Raw genomic sequence first — 20,756 nt, forward strand, 5'->3', positions numbered from 1 at the left:
ACAATTTTGATTTCTGACCTTTTTCACAGTGTTCACCATGTTTCTCCTTTTTTGTGGTGTACTATTGTTCTTTTGCGACTCGATGTAATTATTTCCTCGGACACTGCTTTCAGCAACGTAAATATTGCAACTCCATTACCCGTTTCCTCCTCTTTGGTGTGATTACGTACCTGTTGCCAACCTAACGAAGTATATGTTCAAAACTAAGTTCTGTTCATGTTGTTTGTATCGTGTGCGTTTGTGTACGAGAGAGAGAGAGAGAGAGAGACCTGGAGGTTGGTGGTGTGAATTGTATGTGTTGAATATGAATGTACTAGCTGCTGGCGAGTGGTTGAAAGCTTTCAAAATGTTCAGATGTGTGTGAAATCTTATGGGATTTAACTGCTGAAGGTCATCAGTCCCTAAGCTTACACACAACTTAACCTAAATTATCCTAAGGACAAACAGACACACCCATGCCCGAGGGAGGACTCGAAACTCCACCGGGACCAGCCGCCCAGTCCATTATTGCAGCGCCTAGACCGCTCGGCTAATCCCGCGCGGCGTGAAAGCTTTGGTGACAGCTGATTTAACTTTTGTTTTCAGTACTCTGTGGAGGGGTTCATGGATAAGTGAATGTAAAGATGTTGGGTGCTATTATTATTATATTGGGTGGTATTATTATATTATATTTCGGAGCGTTATTCAATTCTTTTATCTATTAAGTGTAAACAATGAATTGCTTGGCATGTGTACTTGATCTTTCGACAAGGTTATCCTTTCTGCTTTGGTTTTCTGTATGGGGTAATTTTCTTGCACAAAACTGTAGCGTTATAGATGCCACTGATAATGTCTTAGAACAAGGACAAGGCGAAACGCGTCTGGGAGAAATAAATTAAGTGGCAGCAGGAAAAGGCGGCTTTATTTACATAGCAAGTATTTCTATGCTTGCTAAGGAGGATGGCGACGCAAACAAACTTTTTAGTTTTCACAGTACTCATCTGTTATAATTGACCTTTGTTGTCGAAAGTTGCAGCCCCGTAATCCATGACCATACTAAATTCCGAATCGCAGCTTCGTATATCGGTCTAGAGGATGCTTCGCTTCATTTTCTTAAATAATACGGACACTGGTTGAGTTTCTGCTATCGAATAGATATATTTTTAGTCAATTCACTTCACAATACAATTAAATTAAACCACAATGCTAGCTCCACACATGCATAATTCGTACGTCATACTCGTACTGAACGAGACGGAAAATTTACCTATAACAACACGTAGAAAAGAAAATCCTATCATATATTGATCTATTCATGCAAAATCATCTTTGGAACATACATTATTAAAATAAAGTAGAAACAATTGTTTATGATTGCCTATCTTTTTCAGAAATCCATCTTTTTCAGAAATCCATAATAATCATAGTAATTACATGAAGTGTTTATACACTGAAGCGCCAAAGAAACCGTTATAGTGATGGGTATTAAAATACAGAGATATGTAAACAGCCGGAATATGGTGCTGCGGTCGGCAACGCCTATATAAGAAAACAAATGTCTGGCATAGTTGTTAGATCGGTTACTGGTGCTACAGTGGCAGGTTATCAAGATTTAAGTGAGTTTGGACTTGGTGTTGTAGTCGGCGCACGGGCGATGGGGCACAGCATCTCCGAGGTAGCCATGAAGTGAGGATTTTCCCGTACGACCATTTCACGAGTGTACCGTGAATATGAGGAATCCGGTAAAACATCAAATCTCCGACATCGCTGCGGCCGCAAAAAGATCCTGGAAGAATGGGACCAACGACGACTGAAGGCAATCGTTCAACGTGACAGAAGTGCAACCCTTCCGCAAATTGCTGCAGATTTCAGTGCTGGGCGATCAACAGGTGTCAGCCTGCGAACTATTCAACAAGCGTCAACGATATGGGCTTTCGGAGACGGAGGCCCAATACTGTACCACCCTAGATGACCGCGCGATACAAAGCGTTACTCCTCGCCTGGGCCCGTCAACACCGACATTGCACTGTAGATGACTGGAAACGTGGTCGGGCGAGTCTTGTATCAAATTGTATGGACGAAATGGATATGTACAGTTATGGAAACAACCTCATGAATCCATGGATCCTGCACGTCAGTAGGAGACTGTTCAAGCTGGTGGAGGCTCTGTAATGGTGTAGGGCATGTGATTTGGAGTGATATGAGACCACTGATACGTCTAGACACACAGGTGACACATAATTAAGCATCCTGTCTGATCACCAGCATCCATTCATATCCATTGTGCATTCCGACGGACTTGTGCAATTCCAGCAGAACAATGCGACACCCCACACGTGCAGGATTGCTACAGAGTGGCTCCAGGAACTCGTCTGAGTTTAAACAATTCCGCTGGCCACCAAACTCCCCAGACATGAATATAATGGAGCGTATCTGAGATGCCTTGCAACGTGCGGTTCAGAATAAATCTCCACCCCTCGTACTCTTACGGATTCATGGTGTCCATTCCCTCCAGCAGCACTTCAGACGTTAGTCATGTCCATGCCACGTCGTGTTGCGGCGCTTTTGCATGTTCGCGGGGGCACTACACGATATTAGACAGGTGTACCAGTTCCTTTGGCTCTTCGGTGTATTCGTTGACGTCATACATTTTCGTATAGCTATTTGGCAGTGGATCTCTGAGTTTTGAGCCTTTAACATGGCAATCAGTCATTCAAGCTCGGTTAGTGCATTTTATTTCACAATAACCAGTTTTATTACGTCCTCCATCCACCTGACAGCTCGGATCCCGCACCTTCCGACTTCCATCTATTTGGCCCAATGAAGGATGCACTCCGCGGGAAGCAATACGTGGATCATGGGGAGGTTTTTGATGCAGCAACACATTGGCTTCGTCGTCGACAATTAGAGTGCACCATGCAGGCACACAGGCCCTCCCAGTAACGTCACGTCAGGCCGTCGCATTGAAAGGGGTTTGTAGCCAAAGAGTGGATAATAACATGGTGCATTGGAATCCCGAATAAAATCACCTTGCTTTCAGAAACAAAATGTGTTGCATTACTTAATGAACGCCCCTCGTATTGACGGTGGGTACTTTTAACTAATTGGGTCGTGACTCTCGATAATTACTGACCATCTAGGAATAGTGTATGACGGGTAAGATACATCACAACACTTTTTATCCTGGTAACATGTTATTATGTTTAGATAAATAAGAAAAGAGTTTCATGATAATAGTAAAAAAGACAGGGAAATAAACGTGCCAACGACGGGGATAGACTGGGTTCAAAGAATTGGAAAATCGACTCGCTGCCGAATGATACGCTGCAGTGCTCGATAAACGCAGTGCTAATACTCAGCCCGCAGCCTGCTCTGATGCAGCTCTCCGTGCTAGTCTATCCTGTGCAGATTTCTTCATCACATACAACTCCAACAGTGTACAGGTATATGCATGTGAACTTATTTACTATTTTTCAGCCTACCCTCCATCAACAATTGTTTAGTAGCCAAATTTCTCTCAAATACCAAATTACCCATTCTTATAAGCCTCAAGGGGCGTCGTATCAAGTGATTCCTCATTTAAAGTCAAGCTGTGCCGTAAATTTCTTTTCTCCCTTCTTCATTAGTAACCCCATCTAGCCATCTAGTCTACAGCATTTTTCTGTACACCGCGTTTAAAAGTCTTCTTGCCTGTACAGTTTATCGTATACGATTCGCTCCCACTTCATTTCAGTCTTCACAACGCTTAAATTTGCATTTTACGTAAACATGTTTCTCTTTTTCACAAAAGCTTTCCTTACTAGTTACAATTTGTATTTTATGTTGTCATTACGTCTGATAGCGTCAGTTTTAACGCCAAAAAAACATTCGTTTATTGACCTGAGCGTGTCATTTAGCTTACTCTAAATCAGTTACTGTGAACACCTTTGGAATAGTCACAGCCAATTACCTGTTCCATTCTTCTCTTGTTCGAACCTATTCTACATATTAATGAACTCTTGTAGAACGCAGAATCCTGTGTGAAATGAATAAAGTGGAAAATATCACCGGCTTTATCCGTCAGTGAAATATTACTTTCAATACGCAGAAAAGGCAATTTTGGCATTAGTCGACAAGGACAGGGAAAATATCGTCTAAATATAAACTCTTCTACGTGCCGTAATTGATCTGTATTTATCATTACATTTCACGAGCGTTTGGCGCGACAATAGCTTCAGAATTTTTCTGGTTCATCATTTCAAAATTTTTACTATATAACGTCGCACTTAGCCATGTATGGAAATGAAACATGGACGATAACTAGTTTGGACAAGAAGAGAATAGAAGCTTTCGAAATGTGGTGCTACAGAAGAATGCCGAAGATTAGATGGGTAGATCATATAACTATTGAGGAGGTATTGAATAGGATTGGGAAGAAGAGAAGTTTGTGGCACAACTTGACTAGAAGAAGGTATCGGTTGGTAGGACATGTTCTGAGGCATCAAGGGATCACTAATTTAGTATTGGAGGGCAGCGTGGAGGGTAAAAATCGTAGAGGGAGACCAAGAGATCAATACACTAAGCAGATTCAGAAGGATGTAGGTTGCAGTAGGTACTGGGAGATAAAGAAGCTTGCACAGGATAGATTAGCATGGAGAGCTGCATCAAACCAGTCTCAGGATTGAAGACCACAACAAGAAGAAGAACAACAACAACAACGTCGCACTGTCTCTTGTCTACTTCGCCCTGAACACAGGTTGCATTTGTGGCTAAAATACTGGCCTGCTTTCGGTAGGGGATCAGTTCTCCGAATCGCCCTCTTGAATTAGGATGGCTCGTTGGAAATAGCCATGGCCGAGGGAACGTAATACCTCAATCTTCCCTACTTCCATTTCAATCGAATGACCTGGTACTGTGGTTAAGACACTGGTTTCTAGGCCGACAAATCGCTGTCCAGCCCCCCCTCCCCCTCCCCCCCCTCCCCCCAGATTTAAATTTTTCATAGTTTCCCTTAACCGTCTAAGGCAAATGCCGGGCTTGTAAAAAATATGGCCGACTTCTTTCCTTATCCTCATCCCGAGCTTGTGCTGTATCTCTTGTGAACAGAACGTTAAACTTAATTTTTGTTTGTTTCGAATACTAACATAGTGTTAGAACCACAACGTCTTACTCAGCAGAAAAACGTAACAGAAACTACGTGTCAGTTGACGTAATACAGAACGTTTAGCCACCTGTAATTGTCTTAGTATCGACTCACGTTTCATACCACGGATAATAAAATAAAATAAAATAAAATCACTCGAACAATTATGACAAGAGACAGCAAAAAACTGTTCACAGTCAGAGAGCTAGGAAAATTCTAATTCAACAAAATTTATTTTTACGCCAGTGAAATGCAAGACTCGTTTTCCAACGGAAGGTCACATTCCTCTTTGAATGCTTACAGAGTGCGACTCAGTGGTACACGTGTTGAAAGTTACTGCGCGTTTAGTATGAATTCAAGAGTTTTCAGTCGCAAATTAGCGAATCCTTCCTAAGGAAATCCATGCAACGTGTGCGAACTTCAATAGGAAAATACTGCAGTGTCAACCAGCACACGTAGCAGCCAATGAATGCACCCATCACTAGGGTCTAAGCAAGTAATCAGTGATGGCGAAAAATTAATGCCATTTTAAAATACAAAACGTCTTGTTGCGCAGTTCAGAAACACCTCTAAATTTAAATTCACTGAGAATGAGGCTGCTATCAAGGAACGCGCTCACTCTATTCTTCAGCACTACTCGAACCTGTCGGACACCGCGTGTGCTCAACTCTCATGCTGAAGACGAACATGCTTTGTGTCGTGATTGCTCGTCTAGGAGAAGGTGTTCCAAAGACATCCCGAAAAGATATAATTTCAGAGATTGCGGAAGGAACCTGGGAGTTAGTTAAAGTCTTTCACGTCCTGTAGGCCGAACTCAAAGCTGTTTTCCTTCGCTTCACGTGGCACGACACGCGTGTTGTCTTATGTCGAAAGGGCGATGGCCGCAGTTGTAAATTCCACGGCCGGCGAGCAGGTGGGAAGCTATGGCCCTGCAAGGAATTTTTATGAGCGGCGCTGGCGCCAACTCGGCAAGGCCGACAAGCGTGCAGACGAGGAGGACCCGACAGGAAACTTGCGGCGCAGGGTGTGGGTGCAAGTGGCTGCTGAGCGCACACACTGTGAGAAGCGCGGTGATCATTAACAGGAACACACCGTACGCTACCGGTTGGGTAGCGCGCACTGTTGGACCAAGTTTATTCCACACGTAAATTACGTTAGTCTCGCAACATTTGGTGAGAAAAAGAAGTGAATAAAACAAGGCGAGGTTTCTTATGACCCCTATGTTCGAAGTACTCTGATCGAAAGCATCTGGACACCTATTAGTGGACACCAGTGTGGGGTGTGTTCAGCTATCGCATTTATGGTGGCTTGAACTCTGTTAGGGTCACTTTCAATGAGGTGTCTAACAGTCTGTGGAGGAATGGCAGCTCATTCTTCCTCGGGAGTCGAAACCACAGAAAGTAATGATGTTCGACGCTGAGATCTGGAGGGAAGTCGACCTTCTGACTCACCCCAAAGGTGTTCCACTTGGTTCAGATCGGGACTACAGGCAGACCAGTCCATTTCAGGAATGCCACTGTTCACAAACCACTGCCTCACAGGTGCTTCTTTATGACAGAGTCTCCGAAGTGTTCATCTAATGTATGCAGTATACAATGCTCAAAAATGTGTTCGCATCGTTCTATTCAAAGCTTTTTCTTGGTGTAATAAGAAGACTACACCCTAACCACGTACCGTAAGACGACTTCCTGCGCACATCACTGTCGACCTACACGTGTTGGCAGGTAATGTTCTCCAGGTGGTCGCCAAACCGTCAACACTTCCATCGGATTGCCACAAGCTATAGCTGATTCATCCCTCCAAATCACCCGTCATCCACTGTCTAGTGGCCACGGACTTTACATTTAGTATGTGCGGCTTATGAGGAGCTGCTCGATCATTGTCGATTGTCTCAATCTTTTTAACTCCCTCCCCACAGTTACTGTCCTAGCTGGAATGTTGACAGCACTTTGAGCACACGAGTGATCGCCCCGCTGATTTTACGCGATTTTTTACAACCGTCATCTGCAATGCTCGATAGTCCTTGTTCGTCCGTGTCTGAGGTCTGGCTGCTCTTGGTTTACCTGCGGCTCATTATTTCGCGCTTCCACTTCGGAATCACATCACTTATGCATATAACTCCATCCTCTGTCTGGAGTGTGGGACTACGGCTGGTCAATAATACAATACCAATCGCCGTTATTTAGGTTTTATTTTTAGACTACTAGTTTCGGCGATACATTACGTCATCTTCAGGCCTATAAAGTGAAGGTTATAACAGAGCAATAAGTACATATTAAAATACAGAGCGTATTGTCTAAAAGATGCAAGTGTTACAAAAATGTAACCATCAGTCCAATATATCCATTTTCTCTAAAAATGTATGGTTATACGTGGCAGACTATACTGGCTTTTGTCAAAAGTAAAAGACGAGTAGGGGGACCACTAAACATATGTAAAGAACACTCTAGGATGATGGCTGTAAGAAGTAAATCAAAAAAATGGTTCAAATGGCTCCGAGCACTATGGGACTCAACATCTTAGGTCATAAGTCCCCTAGAACTTAGAACTACTTAAACCTAACTAACCTAAGGACATCACACACACCCATGCCCGAGGCAGGATACGAACCTGCGACCGTAGCAAAGAAGTAAATCCATACGACTTAATCTAATAGTATATTTATTAATTACGCGACTTCCTATAACGAGACTACTGTTAATTATCTTCGTTCCATAGATACTCCCCAGAAGTATGATGTTGGGAAATTTCTGCCCAAATAACTGATGTTGGTTTCCCATCTTCCAAATAGTATTCTTACAATTAGAAACATAAAAACCTTGTGTTATTGTTGAAAAAGGTGTCCTTTTTGAAAAGTTAACTTACACAATATCCACTTTTCGGTTGTGGTATCCATGGTCTTATTACATGAATGGACACATGTTTACTTTTCATTCTTTACTTTTCATATTTTTATTTTTTACTTCTCACAGTCATCATCCTCGAGTGTTCTTTTGGATCCTCCCTGCAGAGTGTTTTCTAATAATCATTGAGTACAGATATGGTGTTTCAATAAGTGTAATGCCTTTTTAATGTATCGTTTATCTGTGTATACTTACTATAAAGAGAACCATTGTTTATAGTGTACCCCCTTTAATTTATCTGATATATGATCCTGTTACTTACTTTACATATGTTTGTGGTCCCCTTACCCGTCTTTTACTTTTGACAAAAACCAGTAGAGTCTGCCACATATAACCATACATTTTTAGAGACAATGGGTATACTGGACTGATGGTTACATTACTTTGACACTTCTGATTCATGAACACTTCCATTAGGCTACTGATGATTTCGCAGTATGCATGAATAAGTAATTAATTTCTGATAGTACATATTACGTTGTATCATGTAGATATCAATAAAGACTGAGTTCTTTTAATTATGTAAATTAATATGTAACACTTGCATCTTTTAGACAATACGCTCTGTATTTTAATATGTACTTATTGCTCTGTTATAACCTCCACTTTATAGGCCTGAGGATGACGTAATATATCGTCGAAATTGGTAGCCTAAAAATAAAACCTAAATAACGACGATTGGTATTGTATCATTACACATCATTTACAGTCCACCTGGGCAGCCTTAGAAGAAACTGAAATGTCTCTGGTGGATTTAGTACTGACGAGACATTCAGTGGCGAGTCTATGTTGGAAGTCATTGAGTTTTCATGCCCAGTTACTGCTTCTGTGCTAACATCAAAGTATTCCCTCCTCCTTTTACACTGGCACACCCACCTCTGGTGACAGCTAGTGGTCAGTTACGCATTGCTTAGCGGTGTCCGGTAACGTTTCATATAGTGTTGTCTCCTTAAAACTGCTTCTCATTGTCAAGGCCTGAATAACCAATCACGAGAACAAATTGGGGACGGTTTATATTAGTTCATTTTAATTAATTACTTCTTCCGTGTATCCTAAAGACGAGGAACAAATCGTTTTGCAAATTTAACGTAAGTTATATAAAAACAAGGCTGCATTTTCACCGTTTACAGGTGAGTTTCTGCAAGTGTGGAAATATGTTGCATAGTAATAGAAGTAAGTATTTAAGTATATGGCCAAACTAAAAGTTCATAACAAAATTCTTCATAGTGTCTTTGGAGCAGCTCTGCAGAACCCTTTTCGGTTTCTTTTCAAATTTACCTTTGCTGTTTGTCACGCACTTAATGTCATTAGATTACTGTTAAAGATTTTGATAGTAGTTTAATTCAGTCCTTCCCGACCTAGCCAATTTCAGACGACCACTTTTATTCTACTCTTCCAGCTATGGGCATCATTACTCGTAATTCCTCCGAACTACGTTGCATAATACGATAAACCGCATGAGAGATGTTAAGTAGATTGGACTTTGGTTGCAGTAATTAGAAACGCTAAGTCCTTAAACATCGCTCTAAACGATGATTCAAACATACCACCGTGCACAGCTCTTTGGCATTCTTCTGGGCTATTTAAATTTCCTTCCTTAACGATGAATTACCGAATAACATAATTCCAACGAACTTTACCGAATGAAAATAAGTAATTTCACTGACATTCTGCTTCTCAGTTTGAGTACATAATAATACGCATTTTAGGACTAACTGTATTTCTTTATATTGTTTAATGTTTGTTTAACAATTGTCAGACGATATCGAGCCATGTGAATGGTTATTACTTGTTAGTGAGCTGGTGGAACGGTTCGTAATCCGTAATGCTGGCCACACACGCCAGCGTGCAACGCAAAGACTTGACGTCGCCTCTAACATCAGTTGATGCAGGTCCTTGCGTGCCAAAGGCTGGAAAGTTTCTAATTTTTAATTTTTGACTGGAGCATGTTTACTCTAAACTTTGACTATTGCCTTCCCGCAATGTAACTTTACGACTTTTAAATTTTTCATTCTGACGAAGATATCTTTAGAAGCGTCCAAACCTAGGTAAATGCATTAAACTATTATTAGCAACCGGTTGGCTCTGTTATTTCTCCATTGTAACTTACATAGGATTGCTGAGAGACAACCACGTTCAAAACTGCATCCCAATAGATGTCAGCCTCTTCACACAATTACAGGTTATGTGAAACGGCGGATTAATGTTGCCTGCGCTGTAATTTCCGCTGAAATACTGGAATGTGTGCACTAATCTTTACGTGGCTGACTGCAAGTTTCTGTTGACGCCGGTGGTGATCATTTCTACCGCAGGCTTTCAGGATACGTTGGTTCTTCACGTGTTAGACCACACACAGGTAATGCATTCACCTCTGTATCCCGTTTGCCCTACACAGTATTCCATTTAACAGCACGGCATCTCCGCAGACTCATTTACATTTGGGTAGCGTTGCAGCGACGTGAAATTCACACTTGTTTGTGCTATGACAGGAAACACATACACTCAAGTGCCAAAGAAACTGGTATAGGCATGCGTATTCAAATACAGAAATACACTCCTGGAAATTGAAATAAGAACACCGTGAATTCATTGTCCCAGGAAGGGGAAACTTTATTGACACATTCCTGGGGTCAGATACATCACATGATCACACTGACAGAACCACAGACACATAGACACAGGCAACAGAGCATGCACAATGTCGGCACTAGTACAGTGTATATCCACCTTTCGCAGCAATGCAGGCTGCTATTCTCCCATGGAGACGATCGTAGAGATGCTGGATATAGTCCTGTGGAACGGCTTGCCATGCCATTTCCACCTGGCGCCTCAATTGGACCAGCGTTCGTGCTGGACGTGCAGACCGCGTGAGACGACGCTTCATCCAGTCCCAAACATGCTCAATGGGGGACAGATCCGGAGAGCTTGCTGGCCAGGGTAGTTGACTTACACCTTCTAGAGCACGTTGGGTGGCACGGGATACATGCGGACGTGCATTGTCCTGTTGGAACAGCAAGTTCCCTTGCCGGTCTAGGAATGGTAGAACGATGGGTTCGATGACGGTCTGGATGTACCGTGCACTATTCAGTGTCCCCTCGACGATCACCAGTGGTGTACGGCCAGTGTAGGAGATAGCTCCCCACACCATGATGCCGGTTGTTGGCCCTGTGTGCCTCGGTCGTATGCAGTCCTGATTGTGGCGCTCACGTGCACGGCGCCAAACACGCATACGACCATCATTGGCACCAAGGCAGAAGCGACTCTCATCGCTGAAGACGACACGCCTCCATTCGTCCCTCCATTCACGCCTGTCGCGACACCGCTGGAGGCGGGCTGCACGATGTTGGGGCGTGAGCGGAAGACGGCCTAACGGTGTGCGGGACCGTAGCCCAGCTTCATGGAGACGGTTGCGAATGGTCCTCGCCGATACCCCAGGAGCAACAGTGTCCCTAATTTGCTGGGAAGTGGCGGTGCGGTCCCCTACGGCACTGCATAGGATCCTACGGTCTTGGCGTGCATCCCTGCGTCGCTGCGGTCCGGTCCCAGGTCGACGGGCACGTGCACCTTCCGCCGACCACTGGCGACAACATCGATGTACTGTGGAGACCTCACGCCCCACGTGTTGAGCGATTCGGCGGTACGTCCACCTGGCCCCCCGCATGCCCACTATACGCCCTCGCTCAAAGTCCGTCAACTGCACATACGGTTCACGTCCACGCTGTCGCGGCATGCTACCAGTGTTAAAGACTGCGATGGAGCTCCGTATGCCACGGCAAACTGGCTGACACTGACGGCGGCGGTGCACAAATGCTGCGCAGCTAGCTCCATTCGACGGCCAACACCGCGGTTCCTGGTGTGTCCGCTGTGCCGTGCGTGTGCTCATTGCTTGTACAGCCCTCTCGCAGTGTCCGGAGCAAGTATGGTGGGTCTGACACACCGGTGTCAATGTGTTCTTTTTTCCATTTCCAGGAGTGTATGTAAACAAGCAGAACATGACGCTGAGGTCAGCAACGCCTATATGAGACAACAAGTGTCTGGCGCAGTTGTTAGATCGGCTACTGCTGATACAGTGGCAGATTATGAAGATTTAAGTGAGTTTGAAAGTGGTATTATAGTCGGCGCACGAGCGATGGGACACAGTATCTCCGAGGTAGCGATGAAGTGGGGATTCCCGTGCGACCATCTCACGAGTGTACCGTGAATATGAGTAATCCGGTAAAACATCAAATCTCCGACATCGTTGCGGCCGGAAAAAGAGCCTGCAAGAACGGGACCAAAGACGAATGAGGAGAACCGTCCAACGAACACATGTGCAACGCTTCCGAAAATTGCTGCAGATTTCAAGGCTGGGCCATGAACAAGTGCTAGCGTGCGAACCATTCAACGAAACATCATCGCTATGGGATTTCGGAATCGAAGGTCCACTCGTGTATCCTTGATGACTGCACGACACAAAGCTCTACGCCTCGGCTGGGCGCGTCAACACCGACATTGGACTGTTGATGACTGGAAACATGTTGCCTGGTCGAGCTGATGGACGCGTAAGGATATGCACACAACCTCATGAATCCATGGACCCTGCATATCAGCAGGGAGCTGTTCAGGCTGGTGGAGGCTCTGTAATTGTGTAGGGCGTGTGCAGTTGGAGTGATATGGGACCCCTGATACGTCTAGATACGACGTGTCCAATGGGCATTTCGACGGACTTGGGCAACTCCAGCAGGACAATGCGACACCCCATACGTCCAGAGCTGCTAGACTGGCTCCAGGAACATTCTTCTGAGTTTGAACATTTCCGCTGGCCACCACCCAGTCAGACTTGAACTTCATTGAGCATATCTGGGGTCCCTTGGAACTTGCTTTTAAGAAAATATCTCCACCCTCTCGTACTCTTACGGATTTATGGACAGCCCTGCAGGATTCATGGTGTCAATTCTCCCCAGCAGTTATTCAGACATTAGTCGAGTCCATGCCACGCCATGTTGCAGCACTTCTGCGTCCTCGCGGGCGCCCTACACGATATTAGGCAGGTGCACCACTTTCGTAGGCTCTTCAACGTGACTGTCGGTGTTTACAATATTCAGACTACTGTATCCCGTAATCGAATTACACTACACTCCTGCAACAAACACCACTGTCGTTCTAATTTAGTGTACTTTAATTGTGGTATTGTCAATAAGCAATGTTCCATTGAAATATTTGTACCTCTTCTAAACAAATACACATTTGAAACTAATAAGACTCTGTATATGGACTGAATAGGCGGGCCCCTGCCTACCATTTAAATCTGCATATCAATAGCGCCTTCCATTATCGAAATATTAGTTGTGCATGTTTTAGGTTATTCGTCCTGTATATCTCCATCGCACTCGAGCTACGTTCCATATGCGCCGCAGCAATGCCCCCAGACAAACTTTTTAATCGGCCATTATAATATTTGCTTGACGAATAAACCTGGGGTCCACTTTATTCAACGCCACGTAGGGTATCATTCTGTTCTGTTGTTTACTCGTTGCTGCAGTATCGTAACTCGCATCGTCCACCAATGGAGGCAGGCGTCGGGGGTACTCATCATCATCGTCATCATCAGTGTTCTGCCAAAAGGCGGGTTTTCACATGGTAGTTCTCCAGGCTGTCCGGTCTTCTGCCATCCTCTCCAGGTCTGCATAATTCCCTCTTCCCTTTATGTCGTCTACCATCTTGTATCTCCTTCTTACTCTGTCTTTTCCCACAAACCAATCCTTCCAAAGCATGTACTAGCAAGCACTCCCTTCTCAGTGAATGTCCCAACCAGTTCTTTTTCCTTTCTCTTTCAACCTTCAGCGGACATCTTCTCTCACCAACCCTTTCCAATACTCTTTCATTACGCATTCTTTCCATCCAGCTTATTCTCTCCATTCTCCTCCACATTCACATCTCAAATGCTTCTAACGTTTTTTCATCCTCTCGTCTCAGCGTCCATGTTTCTGCCCCATATAGTGCCACACTCCAGACAAAACATTTGCCACGCCTTAGTCCTTTATCTACACTCCTGGAAATGGAAAAAAGAACACATTGACACCGGTGTGTCAGACCCACCATACTTGCTCCGGACACTGCGAGAGGGCTGTACAAGCAATGATCACACGCACGGCACAGCGGACACACCAGGAACCGCGGTGTTGGCCGTCGAATGGCGCTAGCTGCGCAGTATTTGTGCACCGCCGCCGTCAGTGTCAGCCAGTTTGCCGTGGCATACGGAGCTCCATCGCAGTCTTTAACACTGGTAGCATGCCGCGACAGCGTGGACGTGAACCGTATGTGCAGTTGACGGACTTTGAGCGAGGGCGTATAGTGGGCGTGCGGGAGGCCGGGTGGACGTACCGCCGAATTGCTCAACACGTGGGGCGTGAGGTCTCCACAGTACATCGATGTTGTCGCCAGTGGTCGGCGGAAGGTGCACGTGCCCGTCGACCTGGGACCGGACCGCAGCGACGCACGGTTGCACGCCAAGACCGTAGGATCCTACGCAGTGCCGTAGGGGACCGCACCGCCACTTCCCAGCAAATTAGGGACACTGTTGCTCCTGGGGTATCGGCGAGGACCATTCGCAACCGTCTCCATGAAGCTGGGCTACGGTCCCGCACACCGTTAGGCCGTCTTCCGCTCACGCCCCAACATCGTGCAGCCCGCCTCCAGTGGTGTCGCGACAGGCGTGAATGGAGGGACGAATGGAGACGTGTCGTCTTCAGCGATGAGAGTCGCTTCTGCCTTGGTGCCAATGATGGTCGTATGCGTGTTTGGCGCCGTGCAGGTGAGCGCCACAATCAGGACTGCATACGACCGAGGCACACAGGGCCAACACCCGGCATCATGGTGTGGGGAGCGATCTCCTACACTGGCCGTACACCACTGGTGATCGTCGAGGGGACACTGAATAGTGCACGGTACATCCAAACCGTCATCGAACCCATCGTTCTACCATTCCTAGACCGGCAAGGGAACTTGCTGTTCCAACAGGACAATGCACGTCCGCATGTATCCCGTGCCACCCAACGTGCTCTAGAAGGTGTAAGTCAACTACCCTGGCCAGCAAGATCTCCGGATCTGTCCCCAATTGAGCATGTTTGGGACTGGATGAAGCGTCGTCTCACGCGGTCTGCACGTCCAGCACGAACGCTGGTCCAACTGAGGCGCCAGGTGGAAATGGCATGGCAAGCCGTTCCACAGGACTACATCCAGCATCTCTACGATCGTCTCCATGGGAGAATAGCAGCCTGCATTGCTGCGAAAGGTGGATATACACTGTACTAGTGCCGACATTGTGCATGCTCTGTTGCCTGTGTCTATGTGCCTGTGGTTCTGTCAGTGTGATCATGTGATGTATCTGACCCCAGGAATGTATCAATACAGTTTCCCCTTCCTGGGACAATGAATTCACGGTGTTGTTATTTCAATTTCCAGGAGTGTAATTTGCCACATAAGAGTCTCCTCTTTCTGTTGAATGCCTCCTTCGCTATGGCAATTCGAGTTTTCACCTCCTGGTGACATCTCAGTCTGCATCTTCTACTGATGACCATACTCTTTGTTTTTGCTGTGTTTATTTGCATCCCATATTCCACACAAGCTTCATTCAGATCTTTCAGATTGTTATTCACTGTCCGTTCGCTTTCTGCCACTTCAAACAACCCTACCACAACAAAGGTCAAAATTTAATAATGATTGTGGTGTTGCTCACGCTGCTAAATACTGCATTTTCGGGCAACAACAAAGTTATTATCTGGCAGGTGTCATTAGAGAACAGTTAATAAAGTCATTTCATGTAATAATGAATAAACTAGACACTCATCTTTTTGTGTTTCCCACGCTGGTCTCGCTGTAAAATCGTGGCTCAATCGTCGAAAATCTAGGTGGTGGTGATTCCAAGCTCAGATGCAAAGAGGCCTACGTTTTATTCTGCTATATTCAAAAGTTTTGTAGATGCGCTTCACAAACCTTTCTTGAAGATTAGACCTTTCAAAGTTAGCACAATGGTGATGTAAAAAAATAATCAGCACTCCGAATTTAAGTTACACTTCTTTTTTATTGCTTTTGTTGCCATAGCACGTAACACACAAAACATCACTTCACAACACAAAACATACTTGAAAGCATCTTCCTCACTGTTAAAGTTCACATTTTATAAGCTGACTAAAATATGGGTCTTTTCAACATGACGTCCAAGACTTGACCTTCTCAAGGTCCGACTCTCTAACAACTGCTTACGCGCCCAAAAATCAAGAGTTACAAGTACTTCAAAGATCATACTGACAAAAGAAACAATACACATAAGAATAATATCATTGCAACACAAACATATCGATGTATCAAAGTACCTCTACATTAATGAAATCAAATCTGAATGTTGTCTCAGATATATGTCAACTACTTTACAGAAACACAGTAGAATATTGCTGGTATCGATAGGTTCAGGTGAGGTGCCGTAATTGAAGTACCATTACATACTGATACCATGTCATCAGCAAATCTTATACATTCTATCCTCTTTCCACCAATACATATTCTTCTTTTCCCATCGGCGATACTAGAAGTAGGAAAAAGTTTCCGGTGAAGTGACGACTTTTTCTGTTGCGGATCGTCTACACACAGAAAAGATCTGTACAATTTAGACGCACTTTTTTGATAGCTGCTTTAGTAATCAGACTCTGAATCTTCCCTCCAGCACGGTGTAGCTAAGCGTAGGTTCTCGGTTTTGAATGCACGAACAGGACCGGGCGAGCTAGAGGGGCGGTTCGGGGGAGCGAGCCAACCGAAGCGGCTAGGATGAAGGCGGTCGGCCGAACGAGACGGCGCGTGGCGTGGCTTGCCGCGGCTCCCCCCTCTGCGGCTGCGGGCGAAGCCGGCTGTGCCGAGGCGAGCCGCCGGCGGCTGCCCGCTCCGCAGTCTGCACGCGGTCCGCTCGGCGCGCGCACACCCGGCGTTCCGGTGAGTAGCAACAGGTGGCCGGCAACAAGTGCCGCTCTTTATTTACGTGACCGCTCTCCACCCGCCGACAACTGCGAAAGCTGCGTGCGGAAATACAGCACGTCTTTCTGCAGATCACTGTGAGATGTCTGGCGGAGGGTGTTTTTCTATTTCGGCCTGTACCGTACAGGATTCGAGAGTAATCAGAAAGATTTTGCTCAGTAAGGAGTTGAATATTGCCCGATTGGTATGAGAGGAGTATGAGCTGAACTGCAGAATATTCCTAGCATCTGTATGGTAAAACTGGTTCTCGAAATTTTTGAAGCAAGTTTTTGCAGAACTATGGTTTTCTACTGTCACATGTGTTTCGGCACGTGTGTTTCTGTACCGCGGGTCAAACCAGCGTGTGACTGTTCACTACTCTCCTTTGTGGACCAGTTGTTTTCAGGGGTAAGGATACACCTCCCTGAAAGAAAAACGTTTTATGAACCTGTGCTTTGATCTAAATAGTTTATGACATTCTCTTATCTGTAACTGCCACTAAATGAAATTTCCTTGGTTACATTAAATTAACAGATCGTTATTTCTTCTGTTTTGTTATCAGTTTCTTTTTACACGCAAACTCAACGACGTAACCCCATCAGCTACAGTGCATTTTACAGCTCGAACCTTGAAAGGATATCGCTTACTCTAGCGGGAAACTTGTACACCTAGTGCAAGCGTTTTCCGAGAAATGTGTCTGCATGCACCAGTAAACCGGAGCTTTTCATTTTTACACAAGGCTGGACCTGTGTAATTACACCATTTACAGAACAGTACACATTAGTCACAATCACGTATTTTTGTAATAAATCAAAGATGGTCCACCTTATTACAAGTACACAATTAATGTTTTTCTTTAATACCTCAACATGGCCGGCCGGTGTGGCCGTGCGGTTCTAGGCGCTGCAGTCTGGAACCGCGCGACCGCTACGGTCGCAGGTTCGAATCCTGCCTCGGGCATGGATGTGTGTGATGTCCTTAGGTTAGTTCGGTTTAAGTAGTTCTAAGTTCTAGGGGACTGATGACCTCAGAAGTTAAGTCCCATAGTGGTCAGAGCCATTGGAACCATCACTCACTTTTACAGCGTTCTACGGGAGCCAGCTCATAGGTGGAGGCCACTGATGTGATCGTGTATGTGCTTGGATTTCACCCCCTCAGCGTCAGTTAAGATCTGAAGATGGTATGTTGAGTTACCGAAACTTGTTACAATGTAACAAAATAACATCAATAAGATGGTTGTAGGTGTTACATTTCATTATGTGTTTTTGATGCTGTTTGTGTGTTCGGAATGACATTTTCTCCTGTTCATTAGTGTATTCTACGTCTTGCTACTTTGCTATGGCTTGGACACACGTTTCACTGCACAACTGTCCAAAAACGTAAATTGTGCAGTGCAACCAGTGTCCAAGCCATAGCAAAGTAGCAAGACTTATAATACACCAATTAACAGGAGAAACGTGATTTTAAAAATACAAATAATAACAAAAAGACGCTTCGCAGGAAATTTGGGTATTAAAGAAACACGTAACTTGTGTATTTGCAAAAAGGTGGACCCGTCTTTAATTCGATACTGTTTTTCTGCAAGAACAGGGACTGAGTTAAAAATTCCAAAAGATAGATTCACATATTTGTTTGACATAATTAACATCGCTTGTCGTCCATTTATAGGGTAGTTAGTCAAAAGCGAGTAATTTTCTGCGTTTCAAGAAGTGCACAACTTCTACACTTCTCTGCATTCATGGCAGTCTTCCTACCGCACTGTAACCTGGCAACTGGTGATACTCAAGTCGTACGTTGTATCTAACATTGCAGCCCATTAATACGTAACTTGGAGAGTAATTGTCGTGCTACACTTCCCTGTGGAACACGCAGTGTGGTTGCTGTTTGTTTAAATCAGCGTGAAGTGCACAGCAGAAGATATTCCTTTTGTACCAGGATTACGTGATTTCGCACCCAGGCCGTCTACGTATGAAACGCGCCTGTTTGTGTGCTTGTGAGCGTAGTGTAGGTACGCTAAACGTACGTTTTCATTTTTTCTCGTACAGCCAACTGTAGTTAACCGGTTCTTGAACTGTCGCTTTCAGTTTGTTTACACACCGAAATGTGCAATACAATAATATTAGTAAAAGAAATCCATGTAGGTCAAGAAATTAAAGATACCTTTTTATAGGATTGAATCTTAGTTACTTCCGGAATTACAATGGAATCGTAGTAAGTTATTGTCACCGTAAATGCAAACGACGTTTACAGGACTTTGAGCAAAAATTGTATCCTTCTAAGCATACGGTACTTCCTAACTGTCGTCGATTTTTCTTGGATGTAACAGCGATATTTGTATAAAATCTTTGCTTGTGTTCTTAGTGCAGTAAATAGTAGTATCCCATAAATGAAGTTAGGACAAATGAAAGTTCAGAAACAAAACTATTAACTATTCATGACTGACTACAACACAGAAAGACAGTATTCCGTCTGTAGTGACCACACCGTCAGCTTCGTCCTACTGTTCTTCCGGAGTAACAGAATGGTCAAGGACCTGCATTTTTCACCGTCATGCTGCAACCGTAAGTCCTTCTCTATGCGAAATTATTACTTCTCACGCCACTTTCTGAGTGTGGTTCTCAATGTCCTTTCCCTCTTCGTCTTTAGCTTAGCAAGTAACAGTAAGGACAACTTCTCTGGACTCGAAAGACAATGTTCAGTCAACAACCATGATTTATTGACAGTATATGAGGTCATCTATGGTTTCGTACAAACCGTCAGCTCTGGGCATCATTAATGGAACTTTTTTGTCCGATCGTTATAACCTTGAGATGGTCCTTCAAGATACAATGATGGAACGCTTTACAACACTATCGTTATAAAATTTCACACTTATTATTACTCTCATACATTATTGAGAGAGAAAAAATAAAAAAAACACACACACACAGCTACAGTATTCAGTGAATTCCATCTTTTCGACTTTGTTTGTGTTATTTTCGCTCGTCACTTCTGCCTACGACGTTCATCAGTCTAACCAAATAGAAATCTGTCACGCTATTCGTATGTTAGTGCACGTGGCAACATTTCTCAAGACTTTAAGGTAGGCGTTGTATATCCCTGTGTTTCCCGTGCCAGAACATAAGCCACTGTTTAACTGATTTCTTTATTTCCCTGTCTACAACCGTTGCTTTGCTCCCTTTTATTTTTCTATCGCTTTTGCACTTATAAAATTGAGATGCTCATGTGTTTTCATGCCTGGATTCTTGTCCTTTTCTCCTTCTTTTTATTATTTCGTACCATTCCGGGGGCAACCAGGGACAGAATATTGAAAAAAAATGGGACCGAGAAGACGTGTACGGATGATAAACGAACTATCTAAAAAAACTATGAATTAATAAAAACTTAATAAAATTCTTAGATGTCTGTCGTCCATTTAACTGGAAGTGCGAATGCCGTAGGAAATTACTCTCTCTCTCTCTCTCTCTCTCTCTCTCTCTCTCTCTCTCTCTCTCACACACACACACACACACACACACACGCGCATTAACATATCTGTTTATTGTTTATGCAAGTGAGTACCTCCCATTGTTTTGACATGTAATCTTTTCCAGTGCAGAGATAATTATCGTAGTGAGGGCCAGGTTTGGGTATGCTGTTCACAGAAAGCTGCCTCCTACGATAACCAGTCGACGAGTTTTTTTAATGATTTTGTCTGTCACGGAAGTTCAAGTATCATCATTGTAAAACTTTTGTCCTCTGTAAACCCACCACCGACATTTCCTATC

At 44.3% G+C, this 20,756-nt stretch overlaps 1 protein-coding gene across 5 annotated transcripts in view; it reads left to right on the forward strand.

Annotated features, from left to right (window-relative positions):
• Positions 1-20,756, forward strand: part of LOC126235694 (G protein-activated inward rectifier potassium channel 3-like) — a 690,709-nt gene that overhangs the window by 572,952 nt on the left and 97,001 nt on the right. For 4 of the 5 annotated variants that reach the window (XM_049944441.1, XM_049944440.1, XM_049944438.1 and 1 more), the window contains one exon: positions 16,752-16,968. The exons of the other annotated variant lie outside the window; for it this stretch is intronic. Coding sequence is in view for 1 of the 4 variants with exons in the window: in XM_049944442.1 (XP_049800399.1) it covers positions 16,752-16,810 (59 nt within the window). In the remaining 3 variants the exon portion in view is untranslated. The remainder of the gene's footprint in view (positions 1-16,751; positions 16,969-20,756) is intronic. 5 annotated transcript variants of the gene reach the window in all.

This window comes from Schistocerca nitens, chromosome 2 (genome assembly GCF_023898315.1).
Source record: "Schistocerca nitens isolate TAMUIC-IGC-003100 chromosome 2, iqSchNite1.1, whole genome shotgun sequence".
NCBI classification, from domain to species: Eukaryota; Metazoa; Arthropoda; class Insecta; order Orthoptera; family Acrididae; genus Schistocerca; species Schistocerca nitens.